General features: G+C 42.2%; 3 protein-coding genes across 4 annotated transcripts; all 3 read right to left on the reverse strand.

Annotated features, from left to right (window-relative positions):
* Positions 1 to 957: 957 nt before the first annotated feature.
* ccnf (cyclin F) lies at positions 958 to 11,349 on the reverse strand (the record flags this gene model as incomplete). Its single annotated transcript, XM_079233620.1, has 17 exons — positions 958 to 1,990; positions 2,314 to 2,492; positions 3,371 to 3,504; positions 3,626 to 3,725; positions 4,394 to 4,481; positions 4,684 to 4,864; positions 5,030 to 5,153; positions 5,337 to 5,501; positions 6,867 to 7,021; positions 7,491 to 7,568; positions 7,723 to 7,827; positions 8,688 to 8,741; positions 9,632 to 9,828; positions 9,968 to 10,035; positions 10,145 to 10,251; positions 10,353 to 10,504; positions 11,337 to 11,349. 17 exons carry the CDS (start codon positions 11,347 to 11,349, stop codon positions 1,548 to 1,550), a joined length of 2,343 nt encoding a protein of 780 aa, XP_079089746.1. The 3' UTR covers positions 958 to 1,547.
* A 6,764-nt stretch (positions 11,350 to 18,113) lies between these two features.
* LOC306749845 (transmembrane protein 100) lies at positions 18,114 to 18,716 on the reverse strand (the record flags this gene model as incomplete). Its single annotated transcript, XM_079233180.1, has 1 exon — positions 18,114 to 18,716. Exon 1 carries the CDS (start codon positions 18,501 to 18,503, stop codon positions 18,114 to 18,116), a length of 390 nt encoding a protein of 129 aa, XP_079089306.1. The 5' UTR covers positions 18,504 to 18,716.
* Positions 18,717 to 22,234: 3,518 nt separating this feature from the next.
* On the reverse strand, positions 22,235 to 26,935 carry tedc2 (tubulin epsilon and delta complex 2; the record flags this gene model as incomplete). 2 transcript variants are annotated; one of them, XM_079233545.1, is made up of 10 exons in its annotated part: positions 22,235 to 22,643; positions 22,749 to 22,942; positions 23,828 to 23,914; positions 24,588 to 24,732; positions 24,982 to 25,060; positions 25,157 to 25,210; positions 25,322 to 25,538; positions 25,650 to 25,901; positions 26,203 to 26,261; positions 26,832 to 26,935. In XM_079233545.1, 10 exons carry the CDS (start codon positions 26,933 to 26,935, stop codon positions 22,494 to 22,496), a joined length of 1,341 nt encoding a protein of 446 aa, XP_079089671.1. In that variant the 3' UTR covers positions 22,235 to 22,493. The 2 variants fall into 2 exon arrangements, with proteins under 2 accessions (XP_079089671.1, XP_079089670.1); XM_079233544.1 differs by having other exon boundaries at positions 25,322 to 25,901.
* Positions 26,936 to 27,463: the final 528 nt, after the last annotated feature.

The following is a 27,463-nucleotide window of genomic DNA, read 5'->3' on the forward strand; positions in this document are numbered from 1 at the left end:
AAACAATTTCAAGTAGTAGTGGCATGTTCCTCGTATTTCTCCACGTATACATATAGTCCTATGTACATTTTTATTTTATTTTTTTAAACGGAGGTTATAAATAGGTTATAACCAGCCTGGCATAACAGTTAAAAATGTATGTACAGTCAGTCACAGGCTTTTAGGCATCGTGTACTGTGTCCTGCGTCCTGAATGAGGAATACAGTACTTTCAAAACTCCATCAGGTAAATTGTTTCCTTTAGTGTCTGAATTTCTTTTTTCGTTCCAAGGTGGCAAAGCAAATTTCACTCAGAAACACTTCAGTGATGATTGTTCAAGCGGGGAAAAGGTTACATTTCATAGAATCGCCCTCCGTCTGTGATGATAAAAGTGCAAGACCTAATTCAGATGGGAGGAAAAGTGGGTTACGTCCAACTTCTCACCATCAGCATGTTACATTGAGTGCCTTGTTACATTTGCGCTGAATAATGAATGACCGTGTAGCACGAAACATCTGGATGATTGCTCAGGTTTGTACGACACTCATCCAGTTGTTGATTCTTGGTTAGTTACATTATCAGCACACCTTATTGAACTTGTAATGTCAATACCTTAATAGCTAACATCTTAAAATCGGTTGTTTCCGATGGGATTAGTGTGCTAAAGGTCTGTTGCTAGGTAATATTGATTAAACTGGTGGAATTGATATCCACACACAAATCTATGCAGAGAACACTGTATGTTTCAGCTTTTGGTCTAAAGGACCTTTTCCAGGTCATATGGATTAAAAAAATATGAACAGCACAACCGGTGTATATGCACTCTAAGACGCCGACTTCTAAAAGAGTCATTTCACAGCTCTGTTTCTATTGAAGTAGACAATACACAACAGTACCTTTGGCAAACGCGTATATAACTAAAAAGGACAAAACCGAACACAATGAGTTCATACAATCTTTTTTTTTTTTTTAGGCTTCAGATGCAGACATTTCCATCAACTAGATGACAGTAGTCACCTACTGATGACATTCACCAGCTACAAGATAGTCTTGTACAGACAGTGCATATCAGAAACTACATTAACCAAAACAATCACAATAACATGACAGCTATGTTTAAGGTTTTTGTACAATATGAGTTTAACAATGAACACTTTCTTCACCCCCCCCCCAAAACAAGCCCACGAGGTTTCATTTCTTTTACAACTATCTAACGCGATCTGAGATAGGTTGTTGTAGAAGCCTGAAAAACAACAGAAATGTTCCTGAGGAAAGTCAAGTCGTGTTCCAGTGGTTTCAGAGCAGACCGTCTTGGTTAATGGGAGGTATGTTATTGGACTGTAAACGTGCAAATTAAATGTAACGTAACAAAAAGGCAAGTTTCCTGGTAATTAAGTTTTTTTTTCTATTTTTCCCTTACTTGAAAGTCTCTTGATCTTCTGGCAATTGATGGCTCAGTGCAGACGGACCGGAGTGAGGAACAGCATTGAGAACTGTGAAAAGTGCTGGAGGATGATAACCGAGCAGGCGGTCTCTGAGCAACTTGAGGCCAGTCGAAAAATCCCCGTCTATAGGCTGAGAAACCCTGCATTGGCAGAATACTCGTCTCCTTCCTCCTCTTCCATTTCCACCTCCCCTCCACTATGAGCTGCTGAGTTCTTCCTCTTCACCTGCTTGGTGGAGGTTCCACGGGGCCTCTGCATGGGCACCAAGAGGCGGAAGCCTGGCTGGACGGTGGCCGAGGCTGTACCCAGGGAAGTGGTAACGGTCTTGAATGTGCAAGGCATGAGGGTGGAGGAGCACGTGGATGAGGGGCTAACACTCTGGACAGAGGAGTATCCTGAACTGTGAAGGTCTGTAGGGAAGGAAATGGGTTCCTCGTCTTTGCAATCCTTGCTCGCCTCCCTTTCCACTTCAGAGAAGCTGTCTTCGTCACTGGACAAGGCTCTGCAGTGCTCTAGTCTCTCGTCTGAGTCAGTCAGGAAAGGCAGTTTGATGGGTATCAAGGAGGCTGTAAAAAGAGAAGTGTGCAAGTTTAAAATAATGAATTATTTTGGGTAAAGTTTACACCAACTACAGCCCCAAACACACTGTAGGGCTGCCATCATCCATCATCATTTGTCCATGAAAGTAAGCCTGAAAATATGCCTAAATATGTGCTGGTTTATTATCCTGAACGTTGCACCATCTTCAGTGCTTAATGTACCGAGAGACTGACTTGTGCATTATACTCCTCTCTATACATATACATTAGTTCATTTATATGCTTTGCAGAGAAACACCTTTGAGACTGGAATGAATGTGCCCAGCCCCTTTCCCTACTTTTGCACTCACAATTGCAGTCTCTCTCTCCCTCGCTCTCTTCCTCCCGGTCCCCCTCATAACCAGAAGAGGAAGTGTCCAGACTCCAGTCCAATATGTCGCCTAGGAGCGTCTCCTCCTGATTGGACAACTCTGCTGTGGGCGTAGCCACAAAGCTGGCTCTGTGGGTTTGCATGGCATCATCCCGTCTCCTAGGGAGAAAGTGGACACGTGTTACAGTGAGTCACCGGAGCGTCTCACAGATGGCACAAACAACCCCCTTCTGGGCAAGACGTTTCACAAGTCCACTCATTACGGGGAACAGGAGACTCGGCAATGATCAAAACTACCAAATGAGCAAGGAGAGCGATAGGTGCCTTTTATTTTGACAAATAGTCAACCCTACAATAGACGTCTTTGGTCAAAAATATTGAGATAACCGATTGTTTCCATATTCCGAAGGCCTACGGTCAAGAATAGTAAGTATCTTAAACAGTGTCTTTCTCTGATCTTACATGCCATCAGTCAATTTAACTTCCTGCTTATTTTTGTTAGATTGCGTTACCTAATTTGGATAAAATACAGCAAGATAGTATTACGAGGTGCAATGCCAATATAGAAAAAACAAGTGTCACATATTTATAACGTGACTTTTTGCATTATTATCAAGACAGTAAGAGAAAAAGATTGTTACATTGTTTTTGTCTAAAAACCCAGAACATGTGTACATCCAGTAAATAAGCCCAGAAAAATGAATACATGCTAATGCAGTCCAGGCCGTTACTGTAAAAACAAAGTGCAAACTAAAGTAACAAAAGTGGCTATTTCTAAGTTAATGAACTTATTGGCTAACACCATAAAACAATAGGTTTAAAATTAAAAGTGGCCCAACGGCCCAGTGCCATTAGAAAGCCATGCAAGCGAAGCAAGTTTGAGATTTCTCACAGGAGGACGACTTAATAAAAAAATATATAAAAATGTCTAGGGTATATGAAACATAACACAATATATGCCGCAATATGTTGTCTATATATAAAACCTCACTCTAATGTGTTGTGATGGGGAATTTGTGTGTTGGTCACTGGTTTACCTCTTGTTGGTGCTGGACGGAGAGGCGAGGAAGGTGTGGAAGTCTGCTGGTTGACCAGTGGGACTGGACGGCTCCATCTCAGGATCCACCTCAGGAATCTCCAAGATCTGACACAGCTCTTTAAAATCCATCACCTTGTGGAAGCCATGACATTATATTAATAACCAGTTTCTGACAACCATCTAGAGACGCGCTGTGCTACAATTAAAAACATGTTGTGTTCCTATACTGGAAAAACGGTTTATTTCTAAGTACCTTTTCTTTGCTGATGTTCTGGAAGGCCTCATCTTCAAACCGTTGTTTCACACCAGTGAGAGATACATGCCTGTAATCTTTGGGAACATCTTCACTGAAACTGAAGAGACGGAGAGCAAAGGGGGAAACAAAGACAAGAAAAATGAATGAGTTTGACCCACTTTGCTTGCTGCATCTCTATAATCAACTCTTGGGGACAAATCTCGTTACTTGTCCATTTGAGAATTAGTTTGTCGATGCAATGCCCAACTATCAAAGTGACTCACCCTGAGGCACGTTTCCGTGACTCAGTTGGTGATTCACTAATGGTTTCGTCTCAGCTTAGGTTATCAAACAGCGGTGGTGTCATTACTCAGCAAAGTGAATACTTGTTCTAATTGATCAATTACGTTTCGTCTTTGGGGAATTTTTCCCTTTATCTTTTAAAACTGGATCGTTTTACCACTTCAGACCATTACAAATATTTAAATTAAACCGATTGAGATGGTAAAGATCACTTTGTTTGAAGCACTCGCAGCTCGTGAAATATGGAACCTTTGATGAGGGGTTGAGAGTTGACTTTGGTTTGTTTTAGAGAAAAGGTTTTGGGAACCACCATGGTTAACCATGCTCACATCACATGATCTATTTAATGCTTTTTCAGTTGTATTACTACTAATACTTCTAGCCCATCAGCATCCTCTTCCTTGCTCTACTGTGAAAGAAAATAACACAAGCAATGCAGGGAGAAATAAATTGCGTGGCCGTCAGTTGACTCAAGACACATACCAGTTGACATACAGCAGCACAGACAGGGAGGCAAGGTTTTCCTTGGAGAAGCCTGTGTAGTCGACTAACTGGCTGGGCCAGAGGGGCGCTGCAGAGAGGGAGACAGTAGACATTAGTCATGGGGAACATAACCTTAACACTCAACTAAGGCTGTAAATTATATTAGTTTTAAAAAGGAGCATTTGCACTACGTATATGTGTTTAAAGGGTGATACAGGCACGTTGTGTGTGTGTGTGTGTGTGTGTGTGTGTGTGTGTGTGTGTGTGTGTGTGTGTGTGTGTGTGATTACCATAGTGATGTAGCGCTCGTGTAAGCAGCAGTGCAGCGCAGGCTAGTTTGGAAGGAGGTGGCGTGGCGAGAGCAGAGTAAAGCAGCGACAGCTCGCAGATGTAGCTGAACAGGTGAGTGGTCCGCCTCTCCTGAGGGAGCAGAGACAGCAGCACCTCGCCGTAGTCCAGCAGTGTGGGGCTCTGATGGGAAGCGCATGAAATCACTGTTTACATTGGAACGGTTCAAATTCAGTTCTTAGATTCACACATTTTTTATTGGCACTAAGAACTGATATGGTTGGGGCCATTGACACCCCTGAGTTTAATCTTTATGAATCTATACATATCTATACTTGTTCTACTCACCCTGATTTTTCCCTCCAGCACAGAGACAACCTCCCCCATCATTCGAACCAGGTCCTCATATTTGTAGGTGTTGTCTGTGAGCCAGACAGCTTCACGTATGGTCAGGATTTCTTTACTGATATAGCTGAAAACAAACAGTAAAAAAAATAAAAAATAATAAGTATTTCAATCTTCCCAAAAGAGCCTAAAAACCCTCCTACCGAAAGGCCGATATCCCAACTTAAACCCTAAAGAAACGCAGCAGTTTGATTAAAAATGGAATATATAAACATTTCAGGGAAAAAAAAAGGCATGTGTGCATTCTCACCGTGTACAAACTACCATGCAGGCGATTCCCAATAACTGGAGGCGAGCCTTGGGGACAGAGCGCAGAGCCAGGTAGCGGTCCACACAACCCACGGTGACGTGCAGAGTCAGGCTGGAGAAATCCTTCATGGTGGTTACCTCCACAAGCCAGTCCACCAGGATGTACCTGGACAGGCAGACAAGGAGGAATTGAAGATAGCGTGAACTAAAAATAGACATAAATGATTACAATTCTAGTGTTTACAAGAAACACAGAAATAAGAGTGTATTGCTGTGTATTACAGTGTAACAGGAGGCAAAAGATTGAAGTATTTAACCTTCATGCCTCACACCCAGGCCACTGAAGCAGATTGTTCGTGGAGCAGATGTGTCTTTTTACCGGCTACACCTGCGCCACACGATTTGTGGGATTGTTTCTTCACTTTTTGGACCCAGCAGAGCGCTGTGAATCTTCAATTTTTCTAGAGTTTGAGCAGCAAGCTGTGTAAAGGATATTGTTACTAAGCAACTGCCTCCTGGTTCTGGCAATTGATGCAAAGAGAAACTTCAATACCAAACTGCCAGCATCAGTCATTTCCTTTATATTGGTAGTTTAATTTAAAAAAAAAAAAATAATAATATTATACACGCACACATTATATACATACACATATATATACACACATATATATATACATATACATACATATATATACATACACACACATATATATATATATATATATATATATATATATATATATATATATATATATATATATATATATATATATATATATATATATATATATATATATACATACACACACATATATATATATATATATATATATATATATATATATATATATATATATATATATATATATATATATATATATATATATATATATATACATATACATACATACATACATATATACACACACACAATGACTAATTTCCGTGCAGATCACATAAAAATATAAATACAATACCCCTGTGGAGCATATGCATAAGTCACATGCTGATCGCATGCCTGGAGTAGCCAGTTGATTACAGTGGAAGCGTTGTGTTGCAGCAGACGCTCTGCGAACAGTTCGCACATGTTACGCTTTTAATGTAGCCTGTATGTCAGGCTAGTGAGCCTGCCTTTTATATATTTTTATACACTATGTGTGCACAGCGCTTTTACATAAAAATGGGTCATAATGGATCTGTATATCTTGACTGATGGACTGGCCTGTGGAGGCCCTAAACTAGTAGACATCTGATCTTAAAAATAAGATCCCTGAAGGCTATGCGTGTTGTCCCCTGCAGGGAAAAGAAAAGGTCTGATTTCATTCTCAGAGAACCCACTTGTGCTGGTGTTCCATTACATCTACTCTTTAGTAATGCCATTAAAGAAAGCTAAGATGAACAAAACATCATCGCAATGACTAACAGGCACATTCAAATGACTAGACAGATTCAATTCAGTTCAGATAATAAGACAATACTGATTTGTGATCATGCCATGTAATATCATGGAGGAGTTTCGGTTTCCATTTACCTCATGGTGTCCTTGATGCCTTGTCTCCGGATGCCCTGAGCGCAGTGTCGTGATGACGGGTTCGATGATCCGAAGAGCTGCGCCACCAAGTCAGAGCAGGCTTTTGACTCCAGACCCAGCGGATTCCCACCGCTGCACACTTTAGCTAAGGAGAGCTGAGGAAAGAAAAGACAATTTGTTAAACAAGTGTTTCAGAATGGCTTGACAGCTTGTTGAATTTGATCACAGTATACACAATAAGTTAAAGTACTGCAATTTGCTGCTATGATTACAGAGCTTGTGATTCAGATGACTCAAATATGATTCAATGGTTTAGCATGGGCAACGCTTCAAAAAGGCGACAAAACTCATTAACTGTCAAGGCCTCTTGACACTGGCAGATAAGCTTCAATAAGAACTTCCAATTCTGGACAAATAGGGGAGTTACAAATTAAACAAAAGCATTACAGACGGGAAGCCGTCAAAATACAAAACACATCTGTCCTTTGCATTATTACAGTGAACCACCGAGTGCAAATAAAGACAAAGAAGGCCATCACAAGACTGAAAAAAGCCCCAGAACACATTAAATCGTCATGCTGCATCAATATACTGGCAATTTTCTGTCTTCAATCACATACACACCTGTGCTTCCCAGCATCCTTTGCCAGCATAGTCCCTGAGGGTTCGAATACACTGGAGGTACCTGCCTGGATCTGCCATCTGAAATCCACACACACACACACACAGTTTGATATACTTGCTACAAGCAATATAAACTGTTTTCTTCTTAGTCTTTTAATTAATTTAATGCATGTATGAACTCTTGACATGGAGCAACTATACAGTACAAAACTCAATAGAGATTCTCACTCACAGCTGCTTTCCGGTTGTGCTCCCACAACATGTAGGAACTCTGTAGACAGCCCGCCTGCGACGACTCCTCCAACATAGATATGGCATCCGAGCGTCTTTCGTCACCCTGGAAAAGGCAACAAAGTTCCAGATGTGAATGAAGGATCTTACGAATCAAAGCGCTCTGTTCTTACATGCTAACAAAGTGGTTCAACATTGTCTCGTCAACACATAAAACGCGGGTGTGACATGATACCGAAAAAACAATCAGAGTTCAATGGAAGTGATGTGAAGATAGACCTCAATACCGGAGCTCTTGCTGACTGTCCTCGGCTTGTTGAAAAAAAGATGCCAGAAGTGGTGGCATGTTTTTCATTGTTGTTTTTCAAGGGGGGAAATTGCCCTTTAATTATGTGTCCATCTTTAATGTACCCATCCCACATAGCTTTAGTTTTTTTCCCACCTCAAACATACATACATCTGTAAAATTATGCAACTCTACAATTGCTCATACTTATGGAAAGAAATATATGTAGTCATCTGGTCAGATACGGACAATAGGCCTACACATCCGTGTATAATCAATGCTACGATGGCACCATATAGTTTTCATTAATACCTTGCTGTAGGCTAATACTAATGCCATTTGTTAAGTGTTCAAAAAGCTGGGCAGGAACAAGTTGGTAAAAAGGGAATCATACAGATGCTTTATCTATTGTAGATAAATATACCAGTATTGTATTGTATTTGTGGTATTGTATTGAATTATGGTATCGTAAGTATCCGGTATCATATCAAAGTCATAATGTTGGTATCGTGAAAACCCTAGTTGCAACGGCAGTGTGATACGAAAGAAGCAGAAAACAACAACTGCCTCGTCTGCGCTGTTGATAACTAGTCCAACAGCCCCCGTGAGCTTTACACTTTGATTAGAGGCCAATAGAAACTTGGTTCGCCACACCCAAACAGAGACTGTTTTACACTCACTTCAAACAGCTGCAAAACTCTGGCCAAACAGTGCAACAAGGGTCCTCTCTTCTCCTGCAGAAAGGGGAAAGATATATTGATAAACACTTACTTGATATAATTATAATGATCTACCTTACAAATACTCTGCATTAAACATTTTCTGTAATTATGAAATGAGCCATGAATGCAATGCACACGTTTCTGTTAATTTATGCCATGGCAGCATTTCCATTGAGCAATAAAAGATCAGCCTTGTTTAGAGCCTTTTATTTATTTATATATATATATATATATATATATATATATATATATATATACATATATATATATATATATATATATATATACATATATATATACATATACATATATATATACATATATATATATATACATATATATATATATACATATATATATATATACATATATATATATATACATATATATATATATACATATATATATACATATATATATATATATATATATATATATATATACATATATATATATATATATATATATATATATACATATATATATACATACATATATATATACATACATATATATATACATACATATATATATACATACATATATACATACATACATACATACATACATACATACATATATATATATATATATATATATATATATATATATATATATATATATATATACATATATATATATATATATATATATATAGTGTTATGACAAAAGCATTGAAGATTAAAACAACTTGTATAGTTGGAGGAAAGCAGGAATGTGGCTGATTTTGCAAATGCTTTCACATTATCACTACGACTGACCTCATATTTGCATTAATGAACAGAAAAGGAAAATGTAGCAATTATTAGTGCTAAAATGTAATGCATCTTAATTGTCCATAGATGTTGGTTGAAAGGGAGGCACGCTTTCATGTCTTCTTAAATGGGAATAGCCAAACCTACCACGTTGCTGTCACACTCAGCCTTGAGGCGGTCAAACACCACAGCCTTGCAGCAGCTGCCAGTGGGCGACCACGGGGGACGAATGAACACCCAGATGAAGGGATCCGTCGTGGGAGAGCGGAGGCTCTCTGCCAGGCTGAAGAAGTGGGAGGCTTTGCGACCACATACATCAGCTCGCCCCTCGTCACTTAACAACGCTGGTGGAGAGAAACAATGCATAAGTGAGGAGCTGGAATCACTTGTAGACGTCATCAAGAGGGGTTCAGGTCCCAGGTTCATTTAGCCGCAATTTAACCGGGATGCTCTTGTGGGATAGTTGTGTAGTGCTTAACTTACGTCCTTCATTGTACAAATAAGCAATGCCTAGCTTCACAGCAGCTTCAAAATTCCCTTTATCTGCAGCTCTGAAAGAAGATAGATGCTTCAGTTAAAAACTTGCAGAAGAAAGAAAGATACATCAGTTTTTCTAGGAGCTGAGCCTTTTTTTTTTGTAGTCGACAGAAGTGACTGTACCTCTCAAATAGCCATAAGGTGCTGGGGGATGGCCACGTGTCCCTGAAACTGACCCGGGCCCATACACTGGAGTGGGTGTCAACAATGTCCCGAAGCTGGGAGTGAACCTGTAGCGGTCAAAACAATCCATCACAAATCTGGGGTAACATGGCACATAAGCGCTACAGGTTGGGTAGTAGTGTTACAGTGTGTCCAGTATGTTACTCACCGCTCTGACAGACAGCAGGTCCTCAGCAGAGAGGCACTGGAACACACAGAGGAGGACCTCCTCAGGTAGAGACAGCAAAGTGAGGGCTGGAGTTCGCTTACGCACCCGCTTCCGTGCAGGAACAGAGTAGCATTTTGAGCAACGGCAGTGGACTAAAAGACAGAAAGGGTAGTTCAAAGTTAGACATGTCAATAACAAGTTCACAATACTTTGGCATGGCTCCCATAGTGGGTGCAAGAGACAATATAGTGTTAAAACACACAATCATCCTTTAAAAGTATTTCACATCTTAGTGCAAGGTCCACAAACTAATTATCACATTAAGGTCAGATAAATATTTGCACTTCACTTAAAAGAAGGCCACTATGCTGGCTGATAGTCAGACATGCGAAGGGGAAGGTTATGGCTCCACATTCAAAAAAGCCTAACGTAAGGCATCTCCGGGTGGTCAAACCCTCTGTTTGAATGTGAAAATGTTTAAATTCGTGGACGGATCATTCACCTAAAAAGTATCATAACAAGCTTACAACATCATCATTATAAAAACAAAGTGTTGTGAGCGTTAACAGCTATCTATCTAACGACGAGCATCTGACTGAGTCAAAACCAAGTGAGCGCCCAAATTTCCCTCCTGTGCTTCAAACGCTACTAACGTCAGGCTACGACTGGGCTTCATCAAGTTTAAAATTAGCCATTTCATTATTTTCTGATCACCACAAACGCGTACAGTGCCAGAAGGGACACACGTTATTCAAATATTGCCGGAATAAAGCCCTTTTAAACTACCCTAGTTACTTCCAGAAGGTCTCTAGGGCTAACTAACGTTACACCGGTTAACATTGGAGTCGGCTAGGGGGTAGTAGCCAGTGCTAACTCTGTCAAAGTGCTAGCATTAAACGCACGTTCACAAACACTCGCTTTACATCACGTTATACCCACAGTTATGATAGTAAGAGCTAGTTTAAGTTGACTTAAGTTACTTACCGCCCGCTTTCATCGCAAGTGCAGCGATCTCTCCTCAAACAGCGTCGCCTGTAGCTAAAGTTACAACACTAAGCAACAATGTAAACGTCACGGCGATACTAGCTAATGTGTACACACAATCAGACTTACAGGATATTTAAACACAACATATGCTATACAGTGTTACAACAGCGCTCGCTGCCTCTGTTGCGCTGTAGTAGTTGGATGAAATGTTAACAAGTTGTTAGCTGTTGCCTGAATTCAAATTCAAGCACGCGTCCTCACTTGTTGGACCCGCCCCCAAAGCTGCTCTAGGACCGCCCGCGCTCACCGTTTAAACGCAAGATGCAATCTGATTGGTCAGAGCTGGTGACGCCTATCTGACATATAATAGCCCTGTGATTGGCCAGAACCAAGAGCGGTTGCACCGATTGGCCAGATTTTATAAACTGAAAAATATTCCAAGATCATTGGGCAACGTAACGCAATTTCGAACTACGCGCTCGCCAGTCAATGTATGTGATTGGTTGACCTGATTATGAAGACCGTCTCCAGACCTACCTATTTAGCGTGGGTTGTGGGAAATGTAGTTAAACCGGAAATGCAGTTTAAAGGTACCCGATTTAAAGGGACAGCCTCGAAAAGGCCCAGAGATTACTTTTTATTATGGCAATACAGGAACTATTCCGAAAATAAGCAGATAAAGTGCTTTGAATACCGGGTCCTCGTACCTGTCTGGTCCGGTACCTGTAATATGTCCTGGGTTTGTCCTTGGTGCGGTGAGATAGCAAATGTTAGATGAAAAAAAGCAAAACAATATTGCCCTTGAAACAAGCATTATTGGATGTTTGACTGTTTTGGCTAAACTGACAAACAAACACTTTGTAAAAAATAAAAAACGTTACATTTTATTTATTCATTAATCTGTTTAATAATAATTTCTGTACATTTTATTTTAATCTCCCCACATTATGGTCAGCATGTTGTTTTGAAAAGCCACTGCAATGCTTATAAACCCATTTTGATCAATTTAGAAGGGATTTAAAGATATTTAGTCTCTTGACATCTATAATTTATAATCCCCCCAAATAGGGCTCGACAACTGTGTCCTTGTAGCTATTGACCTGGACAGAACTAATAATGAAATGAATGACTGCTGTCAAATGTCTCTTGTCAGACAGAACTAGAGGTTTTTACGAGGTCAGAGATTAACATTGCATATTATGTCAAATGCACATAAGCATTTGTCGACCGCACCACAGAATATGAGTCGGGAAGTGCATATTCAATTGCTATGATAAGATAAATCCACAGCAAAAGTATGTGTGAGTCAAAAGAAAATAATGAAGCTTATTGATGTGTTCCTTGTAATGAAGCACAATAAGAAATTATATTGTCGGTTGCATACAAGCGGTCAAAATGAGTTTCCTCCGTACGATGGCCGGGCTCAGCCTGAGAGATAGGGCAAGGAGCTCGGACATCAGGAGGGAACTTGGGAGTCGAGGCGCTACTCCTTCGTGTCGAAAGGAGTCAGTTGAGGTGGTTCTGGCATCTAATTCAGATGCCACCTGGACGCCCCCCATTAGAGGTTTTCCAGGCACGTCCAACTGGTAAGAGACCCCGGGGAAGACCCAGGACACGCGGGAGAGATTATATCTCCCGGCTGGCTTGGGAACGCCTCGGGATCCCCCAGAATGAGCTGGAAAATGTTGCGGGTGAGAGGGAAGCCTGGGTCAGCCTGCTGGGCCTGCTGCCACCACGACCCGACCCCGGATAAACGGATGAAAATGGAAGGATGGATGGATTGTAGGTTGCCTTGCCCTTTCGCACATCACACAGACACACTTTCTTTGATGCAGCTGCCTTTGTGGAAATTGCAGAAATGACAAAATGATTAAAACCATTGTGTTGGAGCCCCATTGGGAATAGACTTTTGAAAACAGCAATAAAGGATCTGAGTACACTTCCAGTAGTAATAATTTGTTCCTTTCAAGCTCACTATTGATCTGCAGCTCTCCTAGTCTTATCATCACCTAAAGTAGCTTTTGTTCATTCTCTTTCACTGAATGGTTGTCTTTAAAAAAAAGAGTAGAAGAAAACCTTTTTGTATGTTAAAAACAAACAATATAAAAATATATAAAGGTGAATAAAGAAAACACATTTCTTCCAATTGTCTCTGTATTCACAGAGGCATGTAATTCTTGCTGCATTTACTGGAAGTGTTGTATAATCAAATTATCTTGTGAGTGACCTCAGATGGGGCAGAGGCTGTGACATGTCAATTGGATGCAGTTACTGTTTCCATAGAAACCCCAACCATTTTCTCAGTAAAACACAAAGTGACCAGAAATGGCTAGGGAAAAGCGATCGGTTGATGCTTTCAGCCTAAATGGAAAACAATTATAGCAATAAAACCATGCACAATGTGCTCACAAAACATTGGGTCCAAGTCTACAATTCCGTTGCCGAAGCAATCATTGTTTGTTGCATAATCTTTCTGAAAATATGTTTTTATACAGCTGCTGCCTCCCACAGGAAGTAATTGGGTTTGATCTGAGAACTAGATGGGAGAGCGATGGCTTCACACATAGTAGCTGTCCTGACCAATTTTGAAAAAAGACTGACATTTGTTGACTGACCTTTGAGATATAAAAAGAAACAGGAGATTATGGGAAATTCATGGGGAGATAGAAAAATTTTTTGTCATACTTTTTTTCTGTTTGGCAATGTCTCCTATTCATCTTCATCAAGAAATAATCAAAAACAATCAGTGCTTGGTGCGTGTGAGTCCCCCGCACTCTCAAGTATCTGAGTGATTAAATCCAATAGCTTCTCATCCAATTTGTTTCTATTACGATATCTACACTGAGACTGAATCATCATTTAATTTTTGCCTGTGATTTAATTTGAATGTCTGGCCAGTGTGATTTGCATCCACACCTGTCTGCAAAACAGCTCCAGAATTTAAATGTACCGTAACAACAGTATAATTAGGCAACAACAGCAGGCAGTGACTAACTCAATAAAACAGAATTTTGCACAGACGCTGTTGATCAGAAATTTGAATAAAACATGAATGAAGTCATCTGGCCCCAGTGTGGAACCAAATCCAGACTCTGTGATGTCACGTCGTGCTGCCTGTTTTTCTGGCTTTGCATTTCAAACTGATGTCAGCTTTGTATAATTCAAACTACAATAAAAGCCAAACTGCACTGAATGCTCAGGTTTGAAGCCAAGTTCTGGAGATTGAGATGCAGATGAGTTGCTCCTATCTGGTTTCCTGTAATCTGTGCTGACCCGAGCAGTCCAGCAGACCACTTCCACTTCATCTACACTTTGCCCCCGTCGGCCTCCCCACCCTTCATCCAGACCTCAACACTGCTCCCTCCACACCCACAGCCGTGCAGCACAGTTACCACTGAATAATCAAATGTGTTCTTTCGTAATGAAATGCAAAATAAACTCCTTTACCCTTTACCCGCTAACCCCTGCACCCTACCCTCCATTACATTGTCTTTCTATTTTTTGTTTTGTTCTGTTGTCTCTGTCCTATGTAAAGCGTCATTGAGCATTTTGAAAAGCGCTATATAAAATGAAAGTAAAATTAATGTTGAACTGAACCAGTCTCACTTGCACAGGCATGTACGATAATAACACACATAATAGGTTTGTCAATGTGGGGGGTAGTTTTCCTGTGTTATTATTTTGCCAGTAGGGGGTGTTATTTATTCAGCTCGATACTGGCCAGTCTGTTTTCCTAACAACCAAAGGTCCACACATGTCTCTGGGTATCTGATCAAGTCATTCAAGCTGGCAGCACATGGCAATGTGTCTATATACAGCATCACAATTTCAAGCACAGGGGAGGCTGAGGTGGTCTTGTCAACCAAAGATGTTTTTTTTTAATGTCCTATGTACATGGTTAAGTGAGGTGACAATTTATATTTAATGTGCACACTATTCAAAATAGAATGAAAACTGTGTAATTTCATTGTCTCTTCACTAGATCGATCGTGATAGCGCTTATCTCGGATAATCTCCCAAAGAAAGAAGTTTAATACAAAGTTATATATTTAATAAATACATGGGGACTTTCACCTCAGGCAATGAATTAGAACCCCACAGACCAATGTGTTCAGGTAACATTTATTTAATACAACAAATAAAATGTACATATAAGTAGAAATATACAGTAGAAATATAAAATTGTCATATATACAGCACCAAATATTAGAGGGCACACAAACAGACATTTCGTGTCACTCGCCAGTGACGAACAGCGTTGGCAGACAGCATGGCTGTCTACTGGGTGAGGGAAGTAATTCCCCCGCAGCAGAGAGAGGTAGATCTTCCCTTTAGTTTTTCAAAAGGCAGAAGGGAAATCACTTCACATCTCTATCAAACAAATTCTGGTCACCTGTCATCAATATTTAGTTTCAACTCACTGTCACAATACGGTTTGAAAATCAGCAAGTACAAGTATGCAACCACAATGTACTACACTGCACGGAGCTAAAAAAGAACATACTCATCATGTTTTTTGTCAGTATATAAAAAGGTTCAGAGAAGACTTACTACTCAATGATTAACTTGGCATCTAATGAAGATGCCAAGTTAATCATTGAGTGGTAAGTCTTCTCTGAAGACCTGTAATGCATTATATCCCCTACAAATAATACTGCTCTGTTAAGGATGACTGATCCCAATCTATCTCCGCAGGGATAGCTCCCCACGCACCGAAAAGGGAGAGGAATGACCTCCCAAGCTCTGCGTTGGTCTTCCACCATTACCTCCTTCCTCCCTTACTTCTCCTAGTCTAACAGAGTTTGGCTGACAATCAGTGTGCAACATAACCTCTAATTAGCAAAGACATGTGTGAGAGAGGACTAATCAATTGCATGTTGAAGCAGCTGGCCTCCAGGGCGGTCTTTGGCATTGTGTGTTAACTGCTACCTCTGGGTGCATAGACACAATTTACTTAGCAACAAGCGTCACCAATCTGGGAGCCAGAATCGATGAAACAGTGATCAATAATAGTTCTCAAGGTTAAAAGGAGTGCTTTTATGCATCCTTCACATGGAGACAAACGGGCTGGACTCCTTTCAACATTCTGTGTTTTGCACTTTCTACTTCTGTGATTTGTATTTTCTATCCCATGTTACATTCAGTGACAAGAATATATTTAAGACATGACTAAAATGCCATAGTGCGTCTCATCCTGTGAGACGACACACCAAACAGAAAGCACCTATTCACAGCTGTGGAGTTGAGTGCCGCTACATTCACTCTTTCTCTGCGAAAGAAAAAAGTATAAGAAAGGGAAACCCTAGAGCACAAACAGTAATCAGAGAACAGCCTTGTACTATATTTTCAATACTTTCCACTATGAGAGTAAAATTATCCCATTTTCTTTGGCAAGTAGTGATAAAGACAAATGTCTGTGGTATGAGTCTCACATTTAAGTGTGTGTGGCTGGGCTATATAACAATGGGGAAATGAGGGGATCGAGTCAGAAACTAGGGATTTAGGATGGAGGAAGGCATGTGGGATGAATGAAGAGAGTCCTGTTGGGCCAAAGAGAGAGAACAAGGGGGGAAATTGTCAGGGGTTCAGATGGAAACAGCGGAATGCGACAGAGCCTTTTTCCATGAGTGCTTGCTCAAGGCACCAAGAGGGAGGGGCCCTAGGGGAGCAGGATCAGTCAAAGTGTCCCTACAGTGGCATGTCCCCTCGGGTAGTGTCCTTCAGTAATCCTGGCCTGTCCTGTCCTGTGTGGGGTTGAGGTGCCCCACAAAGACACGAGGCTGGGCGTAAATGTGCACACATTGAAAGGAGGGCAGAAAGTCAGTGCCCCACTCCTTTGTAGTGTGAAGCTGAAGCTACAAAAGGCCTTTCAGGGCATGTCGCTTTACTAGAAGTCCCTCTCGCTTGGCGTGGACATGGCTACATGTGCAAATCCTTCGTTTCTCAGTAGTGAAGTCCAATGTCCAACAGACTTTCAGTTCACCAGAATCTTTATTTGAGCACACACAAACACCTTTCACTTCCCCAGCAGGTCGTCTGCCCTCTCCGGCTCATCGCTCACACGGATGCCACTAAGATCCTGCTGGACTCAAGTTCCACTCTCCCATTGCGTAAAAAAAGCTCCCAACACATTGCTGCGGTGTCACAGGACGAGTGAATGACGCTGGCCGCTGACGCGGGTGCTCTGCTCTTTCGGCCGGGTATCAGGTTGCCGTCTTTGGCCCACTTTTGGCCTCTTGGAGAGTCACCTGTCCTGGCAAGAGGAATGCTGCGACTGACGTGCCTAGTGACGCCAGCATTGACTCCGGCAGCAGCTCTGCATAGCGTGTGTGTTAGGTGTCTGCGTGAGCTCCTACTGTGACTGCTAGTGCATATGTGAACGAGGCTGCGAGGGCCATGTATCCGTGCGTGTAAATATGCATGTAGTGTGCAATGCATATTTGTGTGTGTCTCCTCTGAGGTTGTTTTGACACCAGACACCTGCTGTCTGATGATAAAAGAGCATGTGAGGCATTGGTGATCCCTCCTTGTCAGTCCAAAATGGTCCAAACTTTACAGACTAAACAGATACTTCCTGCCTATCTGTCCTTCCACTCTATGATTTCTCAGCTGAAGTTCTCTCCGGTATGAGCTGAGCCAAACTCTGTGATGAAGAATAGAGGGGATTTGGCGCTGGGAGGAGGTGAAGTGGCGGCTTCTTTAGCCGACCCTTGAGCTCCCAGCACTGGGTATGTCTCTGCTTTCAAGTTCTGACCACTGTTTACCCCATGTGCTTCACAGGGGACACTGCTCAGAGGTGAACGAGCCTCCCTCTTTCTTTTTCCTTCTCTTCTTCTTGTGGACAGTCCAACAGGCAGTGGCCATCAGCAGCAGCAAAAGGCCCATGACAAGTAGAACGACTGACACCACTTTAGTCTGAGGCAGGTCATTGTAGGTGTAGGTCACCCCGGTTCCTGCGACACCAATCACCAGAGAGATGATTCCAAAGGGAAAGATGCAGCGGTACCAGGACTTCTCCATGCCGCCGGTGGCCTGGGACAGACGCTCCAGAGACGAGAGCACGTCAGGGCCTTTGGCCCCGCTAGCCTCCAGGCAGTGACCCTCCTGCCCCGTGTTAGTCTGGGGTTGGCTTGGGCAAGCCAGGTGGCCTGTTGTACAGCCCATCCTGATTTTTGTGAGCTGGTGGATCCTGAAGCCCGGCTGCAACGTGGGCCTCTCGGATCACGTTCGCAGTCAGCTCTGGCCTGGAGATGCAGAAAGAAATAGAGAAAAGCACAAAAAGAGAGAAAGGAGAAGGAGCTTTCTAGGACACCGGAGAAATGACTGAAGATGATGGCTTCTACGTCAGCGCTGAAATCCACTCACACTTTCCCCTTCTCTCCCTCCCTCTCTTGTCGTTTCTCTGCCGGCTGTCTGGTAGCACATTTTACACTCTGCTGAATGTAGCGGTGGGTGATATATAAGGGGCCGTGGCAAGGGGGAGGAGCTAGCGGAGAAAAACAGGGAAGTCCGAGTGCTCGGATTGGTCTTCTTTTGTGTGACGTCAAACATTGAAGCAGAGAGAATACAAGGTTGACGATGCACAGGAAGGGGGAGGGGAGAAGAGTTAACTGCTTCATCTTTTCTTCATCTCCCCGTCACTGACTCTCAATTGCTGTCTTTTTTCTTCTTTTCCTGCAGTATTAAAGCCTCCCCTGATGAATACAGATGCTCACTGCTGACTGGAAATCAAAAAAGAAAGGGGAATCAACTCAACTCAGATTGGAAAGTTACTTTTCCCCATCTCATGTCGCCCCACCACTATACAAATGTGCAATCACAGCCACCTCCACATGGCAGTTAAACTGTATAGTGATGGTGTTTCCACTGCAGCAAACAGAAATCCTATGACCACCCACACACTCCTACATTTATGTCCATGCAGGCAGCCGAAGAGGACATCAAATATACAATGCCTCTATAATGTAAGTGTTTAGACTAATGAGCATGGCCACACGTGACAGAAATACACAGGCAGCCCCCACTGCTTTCCAACCCACCCACACAAACTACCTCTCTCTCTCTCTCTCTCTCTCTCTCTCTTCCATGAAAAGAAAATCAATCCAGACAGCTCTCTTCTCTCTGAAACTTGCTTATCTCACACCTCCACAACTGAAAAGCTATGTTAGGGAAGGATAAATGTGTGTACGCAGCTGAACTTCTATGTTTTTATCTTCAGGCATTAGTGGATTTTAAAAATAGCTTTTTGAAAATGAACTGTGAACTTAATATTGATTATGCCAGTTTGTTGCTGAATGGCTTTTTTTTTTATGTGTACTGTTTTCTACAATTCCCGGAAAAGGGAATGGTGCTTTCGAGTATATTTAAGGATGCATGTGTTATAATGACCCAACATGCCCTTTTGGTATATGCAAGTTGTGTCTCTAAAAATATTTGATCTCACTACAGGTCTAAAGTCATCTCTAGCTTTGCAGGTACAAAACACATATAGTGCATGACATCTTGCGTATCTAAAGAGACATGGACAACCAAAACGATTCAATTTTGGGAAAAACATCTTTATGCATCCATAACCATAGCATAGGATTAAGGGATATTTATTCTCAGATGAATTTGCCTATGAACAGCAAAGCTGCTCCCTAGTTTAGACAGTCTGCTTTGTCGCAAAATAAAATGACACCTAATAAATAATGTGGTGCATCAAATAATGAACCCTAATAACTGGAGACCACATTGACTTAAAGGGGCAGTTCACTCCAAAATAAAGAAACACACCCTGAGCACCATTAGCCGTGTGCCATATAGTCCATAATACTGGAGAGAAGGCAGACATCTCCACGGCCAATATCTCCAAAACTGGGCAGCTTACCCCAAAACAATCTAGATTGATAAATAGCACAGGAGGTTTTTTTTTTATTATGGGGTGAACTGTCCATTTAACGATCCCTGCTGTAGCTCACACTGAAACAGAGCTAGATGAGAAATAAAAGGAGTAAAAGAGGCGAAGTGAGGAATGTGTTTTGAGGGGCGGGGCGCTGGAGAAAAGAGATGTTCAATAGGCATTTGAAGAAGAGAAGTGGATTCTTGGTAGCACTGTTCAGTTTCTGTGGATTTGGACTTTGACCAAGCACTGCACAAAAAGGCTAAAACAAAAAGTGAAAAGGAAAAGGGTGGAGAGAAAAAAAAAAAAAAAAAAAAAAAAAAAAGAGTACAAGTAGGAAGGAATGTGTCTGACAAAAGAAAAGCCTATTCAACTCCGTCCTTCTCCGAGTGAGAGTAGCCTACGTGTGGCTTACAGCAGTGTTGACATGGGTAAAAAAAAAGTTTCTTCCATGGAAAGTAAAATTTCCTGGGATCTTCCATTATGTGAGAAAAAAAAGGCGTGAGAAAAAAAGGGACAAATGCGTGAGACACGGGTAACCTGGGCAGGGCCGTGCTGTTGGGAGTGGAGGAGCTATGCTGGTGTCAGCCAGAGCCGGCCAGCAGCTGATGTATGCAGGTCACAGGAAGGCCGGGTTGCGTAGGCGCCACTCCCTCTGGGACCCATGTGTAGTGTTGACAAGGATGCTTCCCTGCCTCCTCCTTTAATACTTTCTCACACACACACACACACACACACACACACACACACACACACACACACACACACACACACACACACACACACACACACAGATCCAAGACAGTGAGGACGCAGCCCATTTCCTCGGTCCCGTACAGACGACTGCAATGCACGAGTGGTGGGACATGTGGTGGGAGATCTTACAAAACATGTGCGACTGTATTTACGATTCAAACTATGAGCAGTTGCCTCGTCATTGTGTTTCTGTTGCTTTAAACACAGGAAGAAATGTAAAGCTAAAAACGTCATCTTTATTCCTCTCCTCGGGGAAACATGCCATCTCCAGCTTGCAGCACGCATCGACCCGGGCACCTGGGCATCTCTGTGACTCAGCCTGCTTTGAGTGTACATGTCCCTGCGTTTACGTAGCAGGGCCCAGACACCCACGTCCTGCTGTGTGAACCCAGCGCCACCTGTTGCCCAGTCTGGCTTAGCCCCTGCCATCCACACGTCATCTGTGGGCACGAGCTTTTCAGGCCTCTTCCAAGTCTTTCTGCATCTCACGTACGCCTTCACATAGCATTTGTGGCGGGGGCAAAAAAAAAGATTACCAATCTTCTCAGAGCCCAGAGACATCGTATTGGCCCCATACGTATTATACATCATTCAGTGTAGATTATAAAAAGCCCCTTTAAGGAACTCAAACACACCATATGGAGAAACATCAGGGTAGAGTATTGGGGTGTTCACAGTGAACTAAAACACGCTGGAGAGGTCACAGGTCCGTCTCATGACTAACAGACACATTAATTCCCCCTGTGAGCTTCTCAGAATCTCTGACAGAAGGAAGAACATGTGGAGGATGGGGCTGAAGTCACGGCGTCTCCGCTGCCTTCTGTTAAAGACAGTATTAAAATAGGAAGAAGCGCCTATATTCATTCGTATCTTATGAAGTCTAATTTCCACATGTAATTCTAGGTCACGGATTAAATCCAACTGGCTGTTTGATTTCATGAAGCAATAAACACAAGTCACCTGCGAGTGTATTCTATGGTCACTTCATCTGTGAAAGAGTGCCACCTGCTGGTACAGGCAGTGTTGCAATACCGACCTAGGGTTACATTTTTCCATTACACGTTATTCTAGGTAATGATTGTTACGTAGTCCAAGAATACAACAAAAATCTGTGTCAAAATATTGTTTAAACATAGAAGTAGCAATGAACCATTAGAGAAATAAAACAAAAGCAGTTCAAATTGAAATGTATATGAGAAGATCAACTGGAATTACAACTATCCAAACACATCTGATAATGAATAAATAAAGTCACAGCTCACCAAAAAAAAAAAAAGATTCTTCACCTTGAATCCAGGACAAATGTTTACTCTTAATTAGGTACATCTGCTCAGCCTAAGGCAATCCAAATTAATGGTCTCGCAATTCCTTTAGTGAATTTTATTTTCTAGTTTTATTGACAGTGTCAAAAGGAAATGATTCAACCGGTGTTACGCTGAATTGCATTATATTTGATTTAACTTGTGTGTGGAAAGGGGAGAGAGACAAAGTACAACTCAGTGTTGCCTGCTCTGTCGTCAGTCGGGCTCAGAGTCCAGGACTATGGCGGGGGACCGCTCCCCTCCTTCACCTAGCAGGGAGTACAGGTCTCTCAGCACACTGAGGTTGGGACGTCCAGGCCCAAGTACCATGGAGGAAAGCTGAGGGGACAGAGTGTCCAATATAGCCTGTAAAATAGAAGAAGAGACTGTCAGCACATTATTTCTCCGTGGGTATCGACTACAACTCAGAACAGAACTCACAGAACTGTAAAGCCCACAACCCTCACTCACCTGCTCGAGGTGAATCTCCTGTTGCAGCAGTGACACCCTCATCCTCAGCGTCTCCAGCTCACTGAGTTCTGCCTCTGTCGTGTAGGTTACAGTCGGTGGCAGGAGTGCAATCGTCCCGTTTCCCCCCACACCATTTGCCCCAGTTGGGCAAAGACAACCTCCATCTGGCCTCCATCGATCCCATGCTTCCCACTCTGATGGAAAATATGGTTATTTTTAGAGCGCGAGCGTGAGCAACCATACCCTAAAACCTTTTTTCTGCTCTGCTGCCTCAGCTTTAAATAGCTAGGCCCCTTGCCTCGCCACGCCAGGATAGACAGCTTTAAAACCCCACCGTCACAGGGAGGGGGATCTGTCGAGGCCAAGGAAAGTACTGATCTGGCACTGAGGTTTCACTGCAGCTCTGTTTTCATTTTCCATGCGCCAAGATGGAGAGGCTGCATTAGCTCGTTAGCGCGCCACATTCATCACAATCACTTTTTCAAACTGTGTTAAAATGCAATAAACGATTAATCCCTCCCTTGGAAATAAAACTCACAGAAATAAACTACTTACTGAATAGTGGATGTGAAACACTAGATTGGGTGCATGTACTCACCACACACGATGGTGTGTAGGTTAAGCAGGGCGCTAGAGATGACTGGAAACTTCTCTCTCACACTGGCTTTAGCAACATGCTTGTGCTGCACTGGAGCTATTACTGCTTAACATAAACAAAAGTCCTTCCCTGGAGATGATACGGTCATTTGAGTGCCGTCAACGGAAAATCTCTGGGCCTTCAGCTTCATTATATCAGTATCTATCACTGAAGGTAATGGAAGTACACCATGTTACATACTGTAGGAGTTACACCCTGAGACCCAGGCATGATAATTCAAACACATGGTCAGGGTTTCTCTATCAAGGCTTGTTAATTATGAAAGTCTGTGCTGTGGAATAAAATATTTTCATAATGTATTTTCTCCTGCTCACGACCCCCTTCATATAACCAAAGTCAGGTTGACATGTCAGTGGTTTGAGAGGGAACACATGGTTTGAAGAGGTAGGTTATGTTCTAGCGAAGCCAGATTAATTCCTACCTTGTTTCGCTTGGTTTGCGATGTTCTGGAGCTGTGTGGCTGTCATCGCAGACCTCAGACAGGAATCATAGTTGCTTGCCTTCCCGCCTGCACAGAAATATGGAACAAAGAACAGAAATTCACCGGCAGTGTGATTACAGGAGACAATTAGTCAATTAGTCCCTTGTGTGTAGATAGTCCGTGAGATTGTTAAAGGAGACATACTATGCTTCTTTTTTTTTTGGTCAATCAATTTCCCAGTACAGACACATACAAAGCCCTGATTTAAATTGTTAGGTCATTAAAGTTTCAAAATTACCTCATCGGATATCAAATCCAAGATGAAATCGGACCTACGTCCTCTGATGGACACAGCAGGAGAAAAAAAGGATGGTATTTTCTGAAACGTTGAGGATCTCAATGTGTCAGAAAAAAAACATTATTTTCCATAATATGTCACCTTAAAATATCCCAACTACTTATAGCAGGGTGATGAGCATGATTGGCGGAAGCTTTTCACTGATATATTTGTCTAAATGGCTCTCAGCAAGTCCCTTCCTGCCAACCCCCTGAGCAATTTCCTCCAAAATTATAATTTACACACACACACACACACACACACACACACACACACACACACACACACACACACACACACACACACACACACACACACACACACACACACACACACACACGTGTAATCAAGCGCCTTCATTTCTCCTCATTCCATCACTCCTAATTGTGTGTGTTTGCGTGCATCATATGTTCAGGCTCTTACCCAGCTCTGTGGTTGATTTTTGCGTCTGTTTGGCCAAAAGCTCCGTTGTCTGGCAGTGCTGGTTGAGGTCATGCCCTTCGTGAGTCAGTCTGTCGACCAGAAACCTGGTCTGATCCGGGCAGCCACATGGCCAACCCCTCGGGAACTAGAGGGTTCAGAGAGGCAGGGTCAAGGACAACATGCCGGATAGCAAGACTGCTTAGATGGATGAAAGTGTACTCATCGAATTTGTGCAGGCTCTTAGAGTCATACTAATTTCCAACAGCTGCACAGTGGTAATCAGTGGAATTGTAACTGCAACACTAGAGTATATTTCCAAACTACACAGCATGGAAAACAAGTCTGATGCTTCCAGCTCATTTTGACAGCCTTCACTAGGAAAAAGGAAGGATACCGTAGCTCTCATTCTCTCCATGAAGTGACTCCTCCCAGGCACAGGTTTCCTTTGCAGGGCAGCAACTTTGTCCCATAACCTAATGAAAATGTAAAGAGGGAAACTTAGTGTCCAAACAGAAACTGTGGAATCGCTGTAAAATGTAAGAAAAGAAAAGAAAGCTGGTTTTGGCCACCTGTTTTGCTTGTTCCTTAGAGATTTCCATTTTGCCGTCTGTTCAGAAGTTTTCCTGCCATTAAGCAAAAGCAAACTGAATGATTATAATAGCACAGCAAACCAATGTCGGACTGTGACTGCCAAAGTGTGGTTTTCTTTATGGTCCAGTTGTGTAAAAACATACTCATTCTGTCGAGGTAAACTGTGAACTCCGGGCTCCTCCGTTTGTGAATCGGGCCCCGTGTTATTTGAAAGTGTGGAGATAGCTGCCTCTTGGCCCGGGTCACGTCCGCTCAACGAGTTGCTTCTAATAGTCTTGTTTTTAGAGTGGAGAGTAGAGGTGTCACCCAGATCAACCGAGCCTGACCCTTTCCTTGCTGCCTGGTGATGCACAACCCCATCTGAAGACAAAGGGTAGTTCTGGGTTATGTTTCTATTAATTATGGTTTTGCACTGTCCAGGATAGCGGCTCACTGAAGGATCTGAGCCCAGTGTGGAGGCTGCTGACGGACCAGGCCTTTTGTGCCCTTTTGAGGTGGCAGATTTGGAGGTAGATCTGGACGTGGACTGATTTCCTTTAGAAGTTGCAGATGCCTGCATTCCTTTGCATGCGACAGCGGTTCTCCCGGGTTCCTTACGAGGTAGAGATTGTTTGCTTGAGGCTTTTTTAGAATATCCTGTGCCAGCGCGAACCCGAAGGGCTTTCTCCAGGGCTCGTTCAAGCAGTTCCATATCTTCTTTTTCCCCTGGGGAGGTATCTGTATCTGTGAAGAGAGCAGCATGCAAACATGTGATTAGTTGGTTTATCAATTAACCTTTTAACCTGAAAGCCTGCAGATACATAATGAAAACATTTGCACATACATGACTGCGCTCACATCCACGTTAATATAAAACACTAAAATGAACGATTCATTTTATCACATTTTATATACATACATATTTCACATTTGTTTCATCTGCGTGTGACAACAGATGAAAAATGCCTTCAAACCAAATAAAGTACATGTTTTCTGTGGATGAATGAGCATGAGTAACTGGCAAACACATAATTGTTTTAATTACCTGTAGCAGCATCATTTGCACACTGGGCCTCATCAGAGCCCGTCTTCGGTTGTGCCGTTCTGCGAGAAAAGACTTCATGTGACTACAAACTTAAAATAACCCAGAGGAGCAAAATTAAATTACATTTGGGCAACAATGTATAATAATGATAAATAACATTTGAATGTATTTATTATTATTATTTTAAATAAGAGATGAATGGCACGCTATTGTAAGTTTCTTTGGCTTTACTGTCCTACAATGTTTTGTTAATAATAAGTCACCGTTTGAGTCGAAGTGATAAAACAAATATAAGAAACCCTGGACGGAAAAAGGCACTGCTGGGAATTGAACCCAGGATCTCCTGTTTACTAGACAGGCGCTTTACCAACTAAGCCACAGCGCCAGATGAGAGTGGAGTGATACCCGGTGGATAGTCAATTTTCAACTAACTCAGTCATTCTTGTGAACCCAAAACACGTTGGATTGGGTCTAGAGAACATACATTATATATATTCGCATGCACTTCACTGCAAAAACTATTTTATAAATATGTTTTTCTTTGACATGATTGTGTTTGAATTAGACTCTAGAGACACAAGGGAAATCGTGAGCACTGATGAAACAAAGTGCGGGATGACGTTACTTACAGGGTGTGTAACAGTTCTCTGTAGAGATGAACGCTGTCGTCAATCCTGGCTTGTTCCGCTTTGCAAGACCGGATTGCCTGCTCAACCAGGACCAGCAGGGACATGCCTGATGTCGCACTGAGACCACGCTGGAAACCATTAACAACTGGTTCACTGTTGATGTAAAACTGTAGATGAACGTCAGTAAGAGTTTACTGAAACTGCCAATCGGTCACGAAGGTATGGAAAGACATCGTCCCATTAAAACAACCTGCTTTTTACGAGGAGACCCGCGAAATCTAAAAAACTTAGCGGATGCGGAAGTCACGTTTGTCCGTTCTTGGTTAAAAAAACTAAAAACAGTCACAGTGAACCAATGTGAAGATCACAAAAAGGTTCAAACTGGTATCATCATCATGAAAATCTTCTAACACTGAAGCAAATAAATAACGTTACCCGTATTTGTTAAAAAATAACCTCCACACGAGCAGAAACTTTGCAACCCAGCTTTCACCTCGCCGTCAAAGTTCTCACTTCTCGCGAGAAGTGCTGTCGTTACCAAGGACTATGATTGCGGTCACAGCTCATTTGTACGCTGTTTGTTCCATGATGTCGCTCTGTTTATGTGTAATCCAGTGTCACTGTTTCACCAG

The sequence above is a fragment of the Taurulus bubalis genome (assembly GCF_910589615.1).
Source record: "Taurulus bubalis genome assembly, chromosome: 17".
Lineage (NCBI taxonomy): Eukaryota > Metazoa > Chordata > Actinopteri > Perciformes > Cottidae > Taurulus > Taurulus bubalis.